The sequence below is a fragment of the Artemia sp. Qi Xiang Cuo genome, chromosome 14 (assembly GCF_049724085.1).
Source record: "Artemia sp. Qi Xiang Cuo chromosome 14, ASM4972408v1, whole genome shotgun sequence".
NCBI classification, from domain to species: Eukaryota; Metazoa; Arthropoda; class Branchiopoda; order Anostraca; family Artemiidae; genus Artemia; species Artemia sp. Qi Xiang Cuo.
The window spans coordinates 47,647,138-47,666,464 of NC_142807.1; the positions used below are offsets into that span (position 1 = coordinate 47,647,138).

General features: G+C 33.6%; 1 protein-coding gene across 4 annotated transcripts in view; it reads right to left on the reverse strand.

Moving 5' to 3' along the window:
- The window catches only part of LOC148944547 (DNA-binding protein RFX2-like), a 193,090-nt gene that overhangs the window by 15,495 nt on the left and 158,268 nt on the right, over window positions 1–19,327 (reverse strand). For all 4 annotated transcript variants that reach the window (XM_089100803.1, XM_089100800.1, XM_089100801.1 and 1 more), the window contains 5 exons: window positions 17,949–18,083; window positions 10,158–10,291; window positions 6,977–7,196; window positions 5,231–5,386; window positions 1,870–2,072 (listed from right to left, as the gene is read on the reverse strand). In XM_089100803.1, coding sequence (XP_088956929.1) covers window positions 1,870–2,072; window positions 5,231–5,386; window positions 6,977–7,196; window positions 10,158–10,291; window positions 17,949–18,083 — 848 coding nt within the window. The remainder of the gene's footprint in view (window positions 1–1,869; window positions 2,073–5,230; window positions 5,387–6,976; window positions 7,197–10,157; window positions 10,292–17,948; window positions 18,084–19,327) is intronic.

A 19,327-nucleotide genomic window follows, 5' to 3' on the forward strand; every position in this document is an offset into this window, starting at 1 on the left:
TTTGCTGGAGTTCTAAGTTCATTGACAGTCTAACGAAGCAACATACTCGCCTGATAATTTATCTCACATATAATTATCTATAATTATTATAATTATATATAATTTATCTTATATATAATTATAAAAGTAATCATAATAAAGGACAACCCATGGTCGAAAAAAGAATCCAAGCTGGAATCGATCGCATGATAGTCTAATTTGAAGTCCAGCACTGTAACCTACTGACAGAACCACGCCTCTAATAATGTATTAATATATTGTATTGGTATCAATATATTAATGTATTAATATATTGGGCTAGCTCCCCACGTAACTGGGTAATTATCTTTCAACTAATGATAATTGCAAAGAATAGCGGCATATCAGCGCTATTACTGGCACTGCGAACGTTGCAATAAAAAGGAGAAAACGCGTAAAAACGTAAAATTGCGAATGTAAAACAAAAGATTTAACTTTGATTCAGTGAAAAACCGCTAAAAGTTCCCTAAACCCCAAGCTCTGACATGTATCTTATGGGCTTTTACAAATAATATTACTTTAATATAGAACTGATGATTGCGGAAAAAAAACAAGTTAAAAGTAACCAAAAATTTAGGTAAATGTCTGCCATTATGATCGAAACATCGAAAAACAAAAAAGAGAAAAGACAACAAAACGAGAATCAGCCAAATTATCCACAAGATAAGAAAAACTAAAAACAGTAAAGTAAACATTGCTTTAATACAAAGATTCTTAAACATTTGATTTGCTAATTGCCTTTTGAAACAGCACAGAGCACTTATCCATTTTATTGTTTCCGTTTTCTATTGGAAAAGAATTAATAGAGGACTTTATTTTCTGTGTGTGTGAGTGTGTGTGTGTGTTTTTAAGTTAGTTCTCGGGGCCCGTCAGGAAACTATTTCCCTTTGGAACCATTTTGAGAAGCATATTTCAAAATTCAGTAATCTAAAGCCAAGATAATGGGACCCAAGAAATTAGAAATATTAGAAATTAAATAGAAATACAAATTAAATATTATATAAGACAGGATTTACAGCTTCCTATCAGCTTCTACAACCGACAAACACTAACCATATATTATTTATTTTCTTTTTTTATCATCCGATAAGAAAACTAAACAGGTTATTCTTTGTCCGTGCAAGCTTTAAGTCCTAGGCATTAATAATTAAAAGTAACTATCAAAAATTAAAATTGACGTTCCTATTTAGAATTTATCTTACCAAAAAGAATTGACGCACATCTAAATCCCTAAAAGGTGTTCCATGTTACGATATGCGATAAAAAAAAGCTGCTCAGTAATAGGTATATTTACTTAATGAGGTACAAAAGAACGGTAACGACTGGGCTGAAAATATAATTTTACTATTTCAAAGATAAGGTCGCACTCGAAGCAGCACTCGAAAGCAATACTTCCCCGTCTTTCAGACTAAAACCGGAAGACCCACACCACTTCGTTAAGCAAATACCGCTCGCTGAAACCTTAATGACCCAAGAAAAGTTTTTCTTATTGATGTACTTATTGTTCTACTATAAATCTATGAAAAAAAAAAAGAAAAATATATAATCTTTTGGTTAGAGCACGGTGATATTATGTACTAGAAATATCAATGGGCCTACTAAGTAAACTTAATTTTCTACGTAGTTTAGTCAGAAAAATTACAAAAACAGTGTTTATAACGGCAAATGGAGTTGAGTTTTAACTATATTTGTTTGAAAGAAACAAGAAACAAAAGTAGAAACATAAAAAAACATCAATAAGATATTTTACAATTGCTGAATTTTTTCACTGACTAACCAGACGCCAACTCCATAGCATTGCAACTAATTAGGAATATAAAATACTTCAAAAATATTTAAAACGAGACAAACCTGTAAAAGGACCAATGTAAAATAAATTGTCTTGCAGCCTTTTGGAAATCTGGCTTTCCAACATGATTTTCGAGGACTCGATTGACAACCCCATCTAGCCAAGAGGCCCATTGTTCCAATGTTATCTGATTTTGAAGAGTAAGTTTGAAATCGGCCTCCAGTGAATTGACTAGCGTAGGACTGCACTGACAAACCCAGGATGCCTAAAATGGAATATAGTGCTATAGAACAGAGATAGCAGACGATATTGCCAAATAAACTTTTTGACCCCTACCCAGAATGCCTAAAAATAGAATATAGTGCTATAGAACAGAGATAGCAGACGGTATTGCCAAACAAACGTTTTGACCCCTACCCAGGATGCCTAAAAGTGGAATATAGTGCTAAGAACAGAGATAGCAGACGATATTGTCAAATAAACATTTTGACCCTTACCCAGGATGCCTAAAAATGGAATATAGTGCAATAGAACAGAGATAGCAGACGATATTGCCAAATAAACGTTTTGACCCCTACCCAGAATGCCTAAAATAGAATATTGTGCTATAGAACAGAGATAGCAGACGGTATTGCCAAATAAATGTTTTGGTCCCTATTTAACCTATTAGGATTCATAGGAATCTAAAATCTGATATCTGAATATCAAAGAACAATTCCTTAATTTTAAGAATATGGGCAATAAAGGGTCCAATTTTGGGCAAAAATGCACACTAGCTGAAAAAAAAGGAATACAATCTTGGTGTGGTTTCAGTACCAGGGTGATAATAGATACTTCAAATTCTCTTCTCAGGATTTGCAAACTTTAAACCTTATTCTTATACTACATACATGTACAGACTGTGTACAGGGGGGCATATCCAAGGGGTTTGGGCCAGGACACTGAACCCCAGCCCCCTAGAGGGCTTGTGTTACAAAAAAGCGTCCTAAGTACTACCGAGCAATTATGTTGCTCATTGTAATACCCTAGTAAGCTTTTTTTTTTTACAAAAGAAACGTCAAAAATTGCAAATTATGTGCTTCAAATGCAAAGTTTTGTCACTTTTGTGCAATTGTTGACTTTTGTGAAGGCTAAGGAAAAGGTAAGGATATCTTTTGCCTCCGCTTTTGTGAAGGCTAAGGAAAAGGTAAGGATATCTTTTGCCTCCGCTTTTGTGAAGGCTAAGGAAAAGGTAAGGATATCTTTTGCCTTATCCGCTTGAATAATGCTTTGGATCTCAGGTCCTGGGTGCTAGATGAGAAAATCCGTAGTCAGCAATTAAAGAACTGAACATAACACTAAACAAAAAGTTTTGCATTAATAGCTTGCATCAGCATAGTTTCTGTAATCATTAAATGAGCTTAAATTTGATTACTTCTCTTGTACGAAAAAAGATGTGTCTTTTAGCCCGAAATCTAGGCTTATGCCTTTCTAAGAAAAGTCCAGGGGTACTCTTTTTATGTTTTCTTATGGAAAACAATAGATTTGGCTTAAGGTGGCTTATACTTCAAAGAGAAGGCTATAACTTCCAAAACTTGGCTGGATGCAGCATAGCTCCTGGCAACAAACTAATCCAAATGACTCTTTTTTTTACCACTAAGACTCTGTATCATAGTGGAAAGCTATTCCATAGCTTTCTTCCCAATGCCTTCAAAGTTTCTCATAGGGTACAGCTTGTCACATATATTTCACCAATATAAGATACATATAACAAATTTCAAACAATAGCATGCAGAGCATTTATAACAAATAGCTGTTCGTTTATATGCATCACTGACAAAGAAAAAAATTATCTTCAAGCCCTCTCCCTGATAGCAAAATATTTTATAAGTGCTTTAAAACCATAGCATTTCTTGATTTATACAATAAATATAATTTAAAATAGTCCATTTAATAAGGTTATTTTGTATTTGACAATAAAACCTGATTGTTGCCGTTATATCGTCAATCTCATTAACCTTTCTAAAGCGTAAAAAGATCAACATATCAACGCAGACCGAAAAGATTGTGACACTTGCTGGAAGCAAGATTGTGGCTTTGGGTGATTTGTGGGTTTGGATTGCGAGTTTATGAATATCGCTGTTATACAGTTAACAATCCGGCCAATCCAGTTTCATAAACTTTTTTGTTCCACGGATAATTCTGAATCTTGTTTGAAGAGTCTGGTATGTAAGTGGAACAGGCCTATAGTAAACAAAATGTTATGGTACTTTTTGCGATTTAAACATCGCCATTTATCAATCTCCAAGAATTACATTAATAATAAGTTGATTTTTTCTGTTCACTTGAGACAATTTGTCAACTCCATTAGCTTAATGCTAATTGTGCTTTTAACACAAATATCAGGGAGGAGGGGCTGCGAGGTCAAAATCACCCTAAAATAGGCTGTCTGAGGGACAGAACATCCATAAAATAGCCCAGAAGAAGCAAAATCTACATTGGAATTCTATTAAATTCAAATTAATGAGCATTGTCCCCGTCTGAAAAAAAATGAAACCCTGCCACCAATGCCAAAATTACCTTATTATTAGTTACTTTTTTGTACGTCTGTATCTTCGCTACTTCAACAACCTTCTTAATTATTATTACGTGACAACTTCAAAGTAAGCAAAAATTCTTGCAAAAAAATATCAAATAAACACGAAAAGTAAAACATTACAACAGACAATAAGACACCAGAAATTTGGAGAAATTAAATACTCAGTTCTTATTCAACATAATCTTGACTCAAAAATGTTTTGTCTAAAATACCTGGATATATTTGGCAGTTACATTAGATGCAGGCAAACAATTCGAAGAACCACAAACCCTTAGAGGGAATTAGTATTTGCCGATTCCTTGCACCAACTCTAAGCTGAATTAATTGGCACGAGTGTTGTCGTGTTCATTCACAGGAAGACATATTAATAGTTCACACCAACGTTGTCAATTTTGTGCAAAATACGTGGGTTTTGATTAGATTCATTCGGTCGCAGTGGGACTGTAGGTTAAATATAGTTTTTTTTTAATGCGAAAAGAAGCGCCATCTTTTTGCGAATAAATCCAATAGAAAATAAATCGGAATAACTTTGCGTATAAATGGATATGGATAGAAATAGAACTTAGTTTCTGCTAAGAATTTTTTCTAATGTTGCAGTTGTAAGTTAAAAGAGCTGTTACAAGTGACCAAGATCCATACCATCAACTAAAGGTGTTCATCAAGAGGCAACCTAACTACCCTCAGAGAAGTCTGGTGAAGCTCCTCGTCACTCATATCTTCTACAGTAGTCCACCTAAAGGCTAGCCATCCACCCTCAGAGGAGTCTGGTGGAATCCTTCGTCACTCATATCTTCTAGAAAAATCCTCTCATTTAAAAATTTTAAAAAGAAGAAGAAAATACATACTTGTTCTTGGATATTGTGAAAATCAACCCGATTAAGGTCCGAAAGCATTTGGTTAATCTGTGATTCATTGTGAAGGACGGCGCGAGCTGCCTGGGCCAAATGGTTTAATGATGTGTACCGTCGCAAAGTTTGGGACAAAGCATTGACAGCAGCGACCTACGAAACAAAAGACAGCTTGAAAAATAAGATTTAAAGCAGAAAATGAAAGCAGTAAAAACATCATTTGAATATGCTGTATATGTTACCGCGAATGTCCAAGATTGGTGAATGTCGACATTCACCGGTGAATGTCCGAAATACCTTTTTTTTTTCTCCTTCGATTTTTTCTCCTTGGAAGCTAATTGAATCCAAACAGAAAAAAAGGAATTTCGGACATTCACCATTGAATGTCGACATTAACCAGATTTCGGACATTACAATAACATAATATATATATAGTTTTGAATCCTTGACTTCAAATATTCAAAGGTGTTAGAAAGTTTCAACAAGAGACAAAAATAAAACTTTCAGACCGTGTTATTATCTTCAGAAGCCACCTCTCACCCCCTTTTTCTTACTCTATGCTCCGTCTGAAAGGGTTGTAGTCTCCCTAGGGCGCAATTGAGATATTCATGTCCTAAAACAATGCGAACACCTAATAAGATTAAATCAATTTTAAAAGAGCAGGACCATATAGCTTTATTTGTTTTCTGCCTTGTCTTTGGCAGACGCAAACTTTGTATTATTACTAATATAAAATAAACATTATATTCAGTTATTAAAAAAATTATTAACAGGAAAATTGGTAAGCCTATATTATAAATGCGATACGATATATAAATATGATATAACTGTAAAATCGTGATATAATACCTGATACCATTGGGCCTCCTGTGATAAAAATATTGATTTTTTTAGTTTTCAAAAATAAAAACACAAAATACTTCTTTAAGAGGGCTTATGGTGTAGGCCCACAGTTAAGTGCCATTTTTCTCTATGAATACAACTATAAATATGTACATGTATACTTAAAGACCCTTGAGTTACGACTGTTGAAGGTATTTCAAATTGGATACGATAAAACCAAAGAAAAACCCGACCTCCTAAGAGGATTTCATAGAAATCACTAACCGCGATGAATTCGGAAAGTGCAACAAAATTTATCACCAATTAACTTGTTTCTCATAGGGAAAAACGTTCAAGATATAGGCCCTGAAGATACAAAGGAACACAAAGTTACTTCTAAGCGAATTATTTATATATATCAAAGGAAACAGGAAAGGTTTGTCTAGTGCTCTAGTACTAAAATCAAAACAGCAGTGGTAGGTTTTTGTTCATGAGTTAGAACTGAAGTCATGAACGTGACTGGAAAACTACCCAAGTCGTAAAATCAACGTTCCAACTTTGACAAAGGTTTCACTAAGCGGAGTTAAAAGCTTTAGCTGAATTTAGAAAGATCAGGAGACTCTCATTTAATGCCTTGACTTTGAAAGATCTAAGATAGAGTTCCTCTGTTTTTCCATTCTTCCGCAACTATTTAGGTATTCAACATGTCATAAGACATCCCTACATAACGTAAACTATGTCTCTTTCATCACCCCTTATAGTTTTGTAACTATTATCTTACTCTATTCCCCAGAATCTTTGGATAACCATAGATGTGGGAAGTCTCGGTTGAGAAACTTTGATCTAGGTGCGGCATTTTATAAATCAATAAACGCCTAAAGAAAGCAACAATAATTTTTAAAAAAATAGAACTGTTTATACCTTAACTCTCACAATATTTTCTGGACAGTCCATCATGGCAGATAGAAGCCATCCCTCTAGGTTTTTTGAAAAAGACCGGATGCACTGAGTTAAAGAGGCTGGAATCGGTCTTAAAACATTGGGAAGAAGAACATCAACAAGGCTCTGGTAAAACTGGTTATCAGCACGTTTAACGAAGTCGATTACTGAATTCAAACGGCACAAGGCAAGAAGTTTGCCCCTGAAAATAGAAGAAGAACAAAAGTAGTTTGAATAATAAAAGAAACGTCTTGTAGTAGGAATAGTAGGGATGGTCTCACATAGAATTTGGCTTTCGAGGGGTAGACAACTTTTTTTTTAAATCATACTATATAAGAAGATAAAATTAATTGTCAAGAACAGATAGTTCCAATAACCATAATTCGTCTAAACTGGGGCTATTAGAGTTATAAAACTTCTCTCATTTGTCATTAAAAAGAATCAAAGAAATAGTTAAAAATGAACAATTCAATTTACACAAAAAGAAAATAAATAAATAGCACTTGGCGTTTAATTAACTCAGCGTTGCATTTGCAGTAGGTAAACATGTGTAGCAACTATACCTTTTTCAGAGTAGACAAAACCCAAATTTTGCAAAATATAAAAAGTTTTCAGAAAACTCCTTAAGAGTTTCTGAAATGACCATTACTTTAGGTAGATGTTATTAACATGCCACTCCCTCCCCCCACAAAAAACGTCAATATAGAGATCCTAATTATCCGAAGTCTAAAAAAACTGATATAGCAGATAACACAATAGTCAAGAGTACCTACGCAGTAACTGCAAGTGTCTCCTTCATCTAACCTACATTCAGTACTGGTATACTAGAGCTATTTAGGTTGTACAATTTCTTCCACTGAAACAAATCATAGTAACATGCAGATACGAAAACCGGTTGTAATTCGTGTTTGTTCTTGCGTAAGAAGTGATCAATCACATATGTGAAATCTTAATCTAATGATTTTATCAGCTTAGTACTTTATCAACGAAATAAAATAAAAACAAATTTTTTGGACATTTGTGCATTGAAATGTGAAGTGGCTGTTATTGCTGTTCTGTTTCCTTTGGTTTAATAAATATATCTCTCTCTAAAAATAAAATAAAAAAAAATAAAGACATTGCCCCAATAAATGGTCAAAAAACAATAAAATATCACACTAAAGAGGATACGGCGAAGAATTATTCTTGGGAACTTTTTTTTGGAAAAGTTACAGAACAGAAAACTTCCAGCTATGGAATGAATTTTAGTGCTAGATGAACTTCCAGGAACTACCAAATACCATAGTAATAGGGAGGAGAGACGGATCTTTGTATTTTGAGACCACTAATTTTTGTGAAAATAACTATTTTCTGGCAGACCGTATGGAAAAAGGAAAGTTCTAGGAATTTATGAATAAAATACTTAACTAATCCACCTTAACTCCCGAAATAAATGCACAATAATGCATTGTTGTTGCATTCTTCTAAATAAATAAATAAATATTTCTTACTAATATTTTGTCTCTGTTTTATGGTAACATTTGCAACTCCATTTATGGTTATTCAAAGACATAACCCTAATTTTGGAGAGTAGATCATTGCCAACTATATGAGTTATTAGCCAATCCATCAAATAATTATTCAGAGACAACTATTTCATACGATGAAGAATGACAAGTGGCTTTAAATTTATAACAGAGAAGGGGGATTACCGAAGAATCAGCCAATCTTCAGAATAATTATTCTAAATTTCAAGACTCTGCACTTAGGCCTTAGATTATCTGACTTTGAAAAAAAAGTTTCTTGAAAATCGTTTATAAACGTTTATAAACGAGTCTTAAAAATCGTTTATAAGTCTTGAAAATCGTTTATAAACAAACACCCAAATGCCATCTAACTAATCTAACCAGATCTAACCTAACTTAACCTAATTTATCAGTATTTGTCCATTGATATGTTTTGTGAGAAATTATTAGATAGCACTGATGGTGTTTAATTACATACAAAAATTGTTTGAAAACGGAAAAAAGCAGTCAAATCCAGAATTTTGTTTTTAAAAAATATACGACAGTGAAAGAAGTGAAGATAAAGGTTCTCCCCCCTGCAAAATGCGTTAACTAGGATTATTCTGCATATTATGAAGTAAGAATTATTTTCATAGCATGTTTCCTTATGTACTGCTGGAACCCTAGGCTTATACCAAATAAAATAAGAATCACCGTTGCTAGGTGAAAGGATGCAAAGAAAAGCAATGTGCTTAAAATTAAGATTTATTGGGGGTTGCATGACACCCAATTATTTATCAGATAAATGTCCCTTTTCCTTTTTGTGAACCTTTGTGAAATTCTTTTTGGTACTTATGGTACATGACAGATCATTTCAATTGTTAATAGAGTCATCTATAACTTAACTTGGCCAAGTCATTAGAAATTAGGTATTTTTCTCTGCAACAGAATGACTCACCTTTACTCCCAAATGTCTTATCAAGTTGTTAGCCAATGGAATTTTAACTACTTTCATTGCTTCTCTCCAATTACAGTTTTAGGAAATATACTCTGCAAGCAAGGATACTTTTTCTTTTCCCCCATTGGTTGCTCTCTCTCTCTTATTACGCCTTTTTGGTAAAACAAAAATACTTTTCAGTTCAGTTTTATGTCAAACTTTGGAAACAATACAGAGCGAGTCTTTTTTTGTATTGCTGTTCATTATTTTACCCAGTTTTTCTCTTCTGGGTGGTAGATATTATGAAATTAGAATTTGATGTAATTGATGGGTCTGAGCTCCAAGTTTTGGTATTTATCGTTAGGGGGACTACCAAGGTGTTACCATTTCAAGGTTTAAAGTTTTGCTTCTAAGTATGATTTCTGTTCGGTTACACCCACGTACACACACCCCTAATCTCGCCCGACTGACTGGCGTCTTAGGTGAAAGTAACTTTAAGTAATAGAAAGGCGGGGTATTAACTATTGGGAGCAATCCCCATTTAGAGAGTCTCCTGACAGCTCTAGGCTACAAGCGTTAGAATATAATTATAGCATACAGCTATTATTGTTTGGATAGTAGTTTAAAATAGCTTCGTATCGGTGGCTTAAACTTCCTTTTCAATAGGAATAAAGGAATACAAGAAAAAAAACAACAACAAATCAGAAAAAAAACGATTTGGTAGTAAGAAAACACAATTTACTTTGGCAATAGTTTCTCTGGATCTTCTTCCATATAACACTCAGTGGAAATATTGTTCATGGAACTTCGCCAAAATTGATGCCACACTGATTCAACTGAACTGAACTGTAATTGCACTACTGCATCCAATATTACCTAAAAGTCAATTTTGTAAGAGAATGAACACCAAAAGTTGGGCCGATTCGCTGTTTACTTACAGTTCGTTACCACGAACTGTTTGATGAAGAGTTAAAACTACACATGTGGTGTAATACACAACGTAAATCCTCTTTAACATTGATACTAGGCAAAGCAAACTTCTCTTTTTTAATATTTTTCTTTTCTTGGGACTTTACAGCCAATAGAAATCTACTTACTTAAATTAAGTATGAAAAATTAAGTCAGAAATAGTCTGAAAATAAGCTTGTTTTTCAACAAGCTTATTTTCACTTTCAATTCACTTTCAGAGTTCAACTCACTTTCATATCTCAATTCACTTTCAGAGTTCAAAGTGTGAAGAGCTAAACCAGTTTAAAAAGGATTATAGTTTGAACTATTCAGATAGTGATTTCATTGTTACGAAATTAAATTTACCTGAATGCATTCATACAGTTGCGTGATTTCAAGTGGTCATGCAAAATTTTTTGCGGATAATAACAGCAGGATAATCGTTTATCTGGAGAGGAAAATTGGCAAATTAGGAGCTGAATGTTCGAGATTTAAGCTGTTTGTCGTGGCTCAATTAACGGCCAATTAAGCAAATTGCACGTTTTGCTCCACGTGGGTAAAATAAGGAGCTTTCAAGGTGAGCACATTCTTTTGTATACTTTAAATTTGTTGGCAACGTTTCATTGGAGATGACAAAAAAAACGAAGGAAGCAACAAGAACTTGACAGTTCAAACATCTCAAATGTTTCTTCAGGAACATCGGTTGAAGAATTGTATATCAAATCGTTAGCTGACAACATAGCTATTATTTTAGCAGCAGTTAAGGACAACTCAACTGCTCTGCAAGGTCTAACTGATAGTATGAAAACAGTGGAAAACCGATTACTGGAAGTGGAAAAATCTGTAACGGATTCAAATAAGGAAATTACTGAATTAAAGCAGCGAATTTCTGCCATAGAAGATGAGGTGTCAAATCTGAAGGTGCAAATTTCGGTTCTGGCTAATGAAAATATGAGGTTAACAAACAAGTTGTCTGCAGTTAATCATAATCTCCAGCGAGTAGAAAGTAAAGAAACTGGCAAAAACGTGATTTTATGGAATGCTTCGGCGAGCGATATGGAATCAGCAAAAAATATGTTTGAAAGAGTTGTTAAAGACGGGTTGGAATATGAGCAGAACTGCTATTTCTCGGTTTTGGAATATGGAAAGGAGAAAGAATTGATCAAGATTGAGATGCATAGTATAGAGACTCGACTGGCTTTGTTGAAGAACGCTAAAAAACTAAATAGAAAAGTTGTCATGAACTTTTTAAATATCTATTTGACGGCTGATATGCCCCTTTCGGTTAGAGAAACTCGTCAGAAATTACTGGCACTTAGATAGAAAATTAACGACTGCCAAATTCGCGAATTGGACGTTTGGGTTACAAAGTCAGTACCACCTCTTTTGTGCATTCGACGTCATGCAAATGCTGCTGTGGATAAGTATACGATGGAACAGATCCCAGACAATTTTCTAAGCAATATAGTGATCAACAGTAAAAATGTTCAAATACCAGAATAGCCTATGCCTTATGAAAGTATGCACGAGTGGAGTGCATCAAGGGATGCTTGGAAGAAGAAAAAAAAAATTGAATTGTGTTGTGAAAAATGAAGTTGGTTGTTTTGTTATTTATTATTATTTTTGTTATTTATTTATTATAGTGGTTATCATATGAGGGTTATAAGTTTTTTTTTCTTAGTTTTAATTTATGAGATGGAAATAATTAGTGTTTATTTTCGTTATTATTTCATTTAGTTGTTGTGTTATAATTTCTTATTTGTCTGATTTTGCTGCCTGATTTCTGGGGACTTTTTTTTTTTGATCCAGTGGTTGGTGATATATATATTACTTACAAAAGACACTGGATGTAGTGATTTCTTTTCAATTGAGCCCTAAAGTGTCTCTCTATGATGTTTTAGTTCCCTATTAGCGGCGAATTAATAAATGCAGAGAAGAGGAAATGATAGGCGAAGTGTTAGAATTATGTTGTCATCGTTTCCTATTGGAAATTGATAATTTCCTTGTTTTCATTAATATATTGCAGATTTTTGGGGCGTTTCCTCCCTTTTTTGAAAATCAGGCAAATTTTCTCAGGTTCATAGCTTTTGATGGGCAAAAGTTAAAGCTTTGTTTCTTAGTTTTAATTTATGAGATGGAAATAATAATTATTTATTTTCATTATTATTACATTTAGTTGTTGTGTTATAATTAGCTAGGTTAGGTGCTAAAAAAGAATGATGATAGTGATGAAAAAGAATGATGATAGTGATAGAAAAAGAATGATGATAGTGATGAAAAAGGAAAAAACATGGAAAAGTGATTCAGGAGTGTTTCTTAGTTTTATTTATATTAGTGTTCGAGTTTTTGATAGTTCATATGGTGAAACTTAGCCGACGGGCTTTGCAGTATATGGTTATAATGGTAAGATAAATGTCAGGGATTAATGAAAAGTTGGCACCATTAGAAAATAATAGGGTAAATTTTTATGAAGAGATTGATAGGGTGCTCCAGGATGGTGATAATGTGTGGTGTATGAGACTGGGACCACCAGCGAGGTATTCTGTCCCCATTGATATATTTTCACCCAATAACCCTGGGAACCCTATGCTGATGTATTTGAATTGTCGAGGGTTAAATAGTAGTTTTAGGTACATTTCTGAGTTGTGTGATAATGTGAGTGATATAAATATTATTGGGTTGACTGAGACTTGGCTTAATGATTATAATGACTTGCTACTTGATATTAATGGTTACTCGTTTTATAGGAAGAATAGAATAATACATCAACATGGTGGGCTTGCAGATTTATCAGTATCTGTTGAAATGGTATTTGAGAGTATGGTTTTGCAGGTTGATATCAATAAGGATACATTCTACGTAGTAATTGTATATAGAACTCCTTCAAATTCGTTACAACAATTTACGGATTATATGGAGTCACAGCTGATGCAACTACTATCTTCGGCCCATTGTTTTGTGATAGGTGATTTTAACACTGAAATGAAGAATAAGGAAAATGTTTTTCGTAATAATTTTTGTAATCTTATGTCTACCTTTAATCTTTACACAGTAACCGAAGTTTGTACTTGCGTTAATGAGACGTCTGAAACTTTGATTGATAACATTTTTTCGACTGTTAAATATGATAGCCCAATTGTAATCCCAAATGATGTGTCCGATCACTGTTCAATTATGGTATCTATAGAAATTGAAAAAGACATGGATAATGATTCTGAGAATAGAAATAGACAATACTCTTAATTTGATAAATCAAGTATTAATGAAATCAAAGAGCGACTTGAGAAATGTGATTGGAGTTGTTTAAGTGAATGCACGAATTATGGTGACAGGTGTGCACTGTGGTAAGAAAAAGTTACAAATTTGATCAATGAAGTGTGTATTAAGACAACTATAAATAAAAAAAATGAAAGAAGAATTGGAAAAAAGGCATGGGTATCCCGCAGTCTTTTGGCTAGGATCAAGAGGAAGCATGCATTGTATAAGGTTAGTAAAATTACTGACCGAGAATTAGACCGAAATATTTATAAGAATTATAATAACGCGCTCAATAAATTGTTAAGAAAAGCAAAAAAGGATTATTACTCGGAAATGATTGAGTTGTGTAGTGGTAGCTCTTCCAACTGAAGACTTGGAAAGTTATTCGGTCGATAATTGGAGGAATTGACAAGGAGCCATGTGGAAGTGAACAATACCAGGCAGATTTTAATGAAAAACTGGCCAATCATTTTTCTAACGCAGGTAATGAAATTAGACAGTCAGTAAATATACATCAAAACGAAGGGTGGTTTCACGAGTATATTGGGCCAGCTAGTGAAACAAGTATGTGGCTTGAAAAGACGAATGAAAGTGAAGTGTTAACAGTGATTTCTCGAATAAAGAATAATTCCGCTGGATCAGATTTTCTATCCCTCCGTGTCCAGAAAGAGATTTTTCCTGTTATTAAAAATCAACTTGTAGCGCTTATTAGTGGCTGTTTTAAAGATGGAATCGTCCCTTGGGTGTTCAAAGTTGCAAGAATAGCATCGATTTTCATGTCTGGTGACCGAGAAGATCCTAGCAACTATATGTCGATATCCTTGCTTGTGAATATAGTTAGAATAATGTAAAAGATGTTATGCCTAAGGATTGCGACATTTCTAGAGAAAAAAGGAGTCTTCTTTAAGAACCAATTTGGTTTCAGAAAGAAACATTCTACAGAGCATGCAGTTCAGTTTCTTACAACGTTGGTTAATGATGGCCTTGATAAACATCTTAAAGTCATAACTGTATTTTTAGATATTTTAAAAGCGTTCGATTCTGTGGACCATGAAATTCTATTGTGTAAATTAGATAATGCCGGTATAAGAGGAAGAGCTCTGAATCTGTTGAAGTCTTACCCATGTGATAGAAACTTATATTTGGATGATGGAAAACAAGCTACATGTGAATATGATGTCGAGTCTGGAGTCCCACAGGGATCTCCTCTTGGTCCACTATTATTTGCTGTATATATTAATGATCTATGTGGAGTTTTATCTAATACTGTTGATTCAGTAAACAGTGGAGATCCAAATGTGATCCCTGTAAAAGCGTTAGTTTTATTTGGTGATGATACTAATTTAACGGTATGCGTGAGAACTGAAAAACAGTTGATCCGAGCAGTTGAACATGATATAAGTTTGATTGAAAAGTGGACTAGGTTGAACAAGCTGAAAATAAATTTTAAGAAGTGTAATTTTGTGCTGTTTGCTCGTTCTAAAACGTATTATCCTTGGGTAGATAAGTTGAGGTGTGGGTATTCATTTATTAATAGAGTACACTCGACTAGGTATTTAGGCATTATTGTAGATGAGACGCTTAGTTTCAGATCATATAAATTGTATAACATTTAAAATCGCCCGTAATGTTGGAATTATTAGGAAATTGAAGCACATTTGTCCGAAAATTGTCCTAATATTGTTGTTCGGTATGGTCTTCAACTTTTCAATCCCATCTGAAACATCTTAGAGATTTGCAGAATTCTGCCATTAGGATTTTAGCAAATTATGGACCGAGAGATTCAGTGAGAAATGTGTATTTGAAACTGAATATTCTTCCTCTTGCAGGTATATTCCTTTTTTATCGATATATGTTAATGTTTGATATTATTAATAACATTACCTCAGAATGTTTTAATGGCATGTTTATAACTGGTGTGGATCTTCACAATTATAATACAAGAAATGCAGATGCATTTCGGCGGCCACAGTGTGAAACAGCCCGGTCACAGTTCTCTGTTCGACATGTTTTGCCGAGCTTCTGGAGTCATTTACCAATTGGGGTTGTGCGTGAGCATGACCGAAGTAGTTTCCAGGGAAAATTGAGGGATTTTTGTAATAATATTTATCAATTTTTTTGATTTTTTTTCGTTTTTGTTTTTTTAGTAGTGCCATAATGAAATTTTTAGTTGTGTTGTTTTGTTAGCCCGTCGGCGGGGGATAATGTTTTGTTTTTGTTTATTTATATTGAATTATGTGTTGGAAGTTGGAGTTGGCCTAACGAACCGAAAGGTTCCTTGGCGTTTGTTTTTTGTAAATTATGTGTAAATAAAATTATACTCCTGGAAAAAAAAAGCAGATACCTCGAGACGGCAGATCATCATTTACCCCAAATCTTTGGGATCATCAATGACACAAATCTTGTAGTAGATCAAAGACTAACAAATGGTCTACTAAACTTTTGGGTTAAGTCACAGAATTAGTTAGATGGGAATATTAAAATTAGTTGTGATATAAGTGAATTTAGAGAAATTCTCCAAAAATGGACTGTTTCCTAAATATACATTTTAAGGAATGAATTGAGTGTTGAGTGTTGTGTTAGTAGTAGCAGGGTATACGACGTTGCAGCGATGCTTTTTTTTTTACCTCTTCTGAGATTAAGGTGATTTTTTTTCTTTTGTGGATTTGCTTGACTATAATCAAATTGGTGGACTATGAATGAAAAGTTAAGAGCCATGGCTGCTTGGAGAAAAAGCCAAAACAGGTTGTCTGAGTGAGATGCAAAACTGGCGTAAACCCTTTTCTGAAGTGTATAAAAATGACGTCATTTCACTTGTTGATAGACAGTCTATCATCCATCCATCCATCCTAGGGTAGAACTAGGGTAGATAGTCATGGAATAAGGGTAATTCAAACATTCTATGAGTTTCTATGAGCCATTTGAAGGCAACTGGAGACGCCAAATAAAAGGTTTTCAAATACCCGTGACTGACCACTGACCTTCAACATGTGATATCTTCCATGTCACAGCATGGCAATTGTGCAAGATCTGGTTGTCTTCAGTTTATTGTTAATAGCAGATATTAGATAAAAAAAATAATAACAAATAAACTCATAGACTAGGTATTCTATTGTCAGTCAGCAGCACATAAAGGTTTCCAATTGCCGCAGTCTATGATTTGCCTTTCGAAAGCTTAACCATTAGATTTGAAGTTGGAAGGACTTTATTAAAGGATATATCTCAAGTTTTGAGTGTGTTTATCTCGTTTTCCAAGCCTGTAAATATCAAGGATTCAATCAGCCTTATTATTGAACTATATATTCCATACCTCCTTTATAAATAATAAAAGAAATTACTGGCAAGATATGAGGTATTGTAAGAGGGTGAGGTTAAGGGCTCATTGAAATGTTCATAGTCTAAAGCAGGGTTTTGTTCGGACGAGGGGGGAATACAGCCTTGATCCAGAGCTACCCAAGACACCATATTTAGGCATACAAGGTCAGTCGAGAATTCACTGACCTCATCCCTCAATATGAAATCATGGGCTTACCTTGAAATTAAAATTGAAAACAAAATAAAACTGATCAAAAATCGAAATAATAAATTACATTTTAAATAATTTCAACACAACAGTAAACTATCGGCCATTTATAAAAAAAAATATGAATTGTTTTTTTTTATAATCACTGTGACAATCAAAGCATATTGAAATTATAAATAAGCTTTTTGTTAAAATTATTTGGAGTCATTGGTGAGAAACAAAATTTCCACTGATTGGATTATGGCTGATAATTAATTATCAGATTAATTAGAACTATTAGCATAAATAAAACTTCCCAGTGTCCAATTTATATAGCGAGGGAGGGTGGGGGGTTAACCCAACCTTAGGACAAGGATTGGTCTTTCCCTATATATTATGTGTGTTGGTATGCAGTAATTACAAAGTTTTCCTTCTCAAATTATGGATATTTACTAATTCAAGGAATTAGGTTTGGGGTTTCTGAGCCTATATTTTCGAGTTACTCCTACCCCAGAACAAAACACTTTTTTCTTAATACTGCTTCTATCGCTCAACAAAGTAATGAAGTTATTGCCTGGTTCTTTTTTAAATTCCGAATTCATTTTGATTACGTAGTAATCACTTCAAAATGAGCCTTATAAATTTGACCTCACTGATCAAATTCAGAAGTGTACTCTATCAATCTATAAGTTGCCAAAATATAATAGCAGGAATAAGGAACAACAAATATATTCGTTTACTCCACAAGCCTGTTCCTACCCCTTTGAAAGCTTTCGACTCTGCTTCTTCTAATACCCAGCCCAGATGAAAATACAATTTCCCTACCTCACAATGTTCTCGGTAAAGATTGGCAAAGATCTGGAGGTCGTTATGAGTAATTCCGTCTGGCAGTTTTCCTTCATATTCTATATCTGGCATTGAGGAAAATGCACTATTGACGTCTCCCAAGTAGTGCTGATGCTGAGACAGAGAATGAAAACTAAATATACACCAAAGGAATACACAAAAGACAGTTCTAGCATAATATTCTGGGTGGTAATATTTTATTAATAACGTTAAGAATTACAAGCAAACTGTAGCCAAAATTCTAATAATGAGTTGTTGTTTTTTTTTGGGGGGGGGGGAGAGGAGTTCACAAAGGCGGGTGGGGGGAGGGGGTTGATGTTCACCAAAGTGTATTTCCAGCCACAAATTTGATGATTTCAATTTAATACGTTTAGCTCGAAATATTTACGGCCACAGGGCAACGTATATCAAATAAATCTTTTAAAGGTTAATGTTAGCCAGCCCTAAGAAGATAGTAAGATATGTAAGATATATCTTTTAGGGGACCAGCAAACCCAAGAAAAACACTTCAACACACACACACACACAATATATATATATATATATATATATATATATATATATATATATATATATATATATATATATATATATATATATATATATATATATATATACATATATATATATACATATATATATATATATATATATATATATAAATATATCAAGTCCATAAATCGAAAAAATTAATGCAATAAATCGATAAAACGAAAATCGATTTCTTTCTTTCATGCGTCATGTTTTTCACAACAGATATAATCCCAGAATCAATAAAGTTGTCCTCTATCCTCCGCTTATATAATAAATAATATATTATATATAAAATATATAATAGGGAAATATCATAAGTTGGTTTATTGCAATAGTTTTATCGATATATGTTAGATAGAATATGAAGTAATAATTTTTGTTCGTTTTAAGTTTCAACTTCGCTCCTTACTTCCCTCAGATAAACTTATTTTTTTGTAATTATTACGCTTCTATAATGACTGTCAATCATGCTTTCTACAATTCAATATTGGAAGATAATATTAACTTCTTTACTTTTTAACAAGACGATTTTGCTCTTCTAATAAAATACCAAAAATCTTACTAGCTGCTTTAAGTGGAAGTTTACGAAATAAGAAAAATCGACTAAAGTTCGTGAAAATGCATTATCTTTTTTTCAGTAAAAAGGCTAAGTCTATTCTTACAAACAAAATTGCCAAGATTTTATTTCTCTGATGGTGCAAACAGATTTTATGCCTATTAGAGTCAGAGTTTAAGCTCACGACACACGAAGCTAAACAAATCTGGTTTTTCAGCAAGCTGAAATATAAGAAGTATTTTGCTACAGAAAGAGTATGCTGGAATTT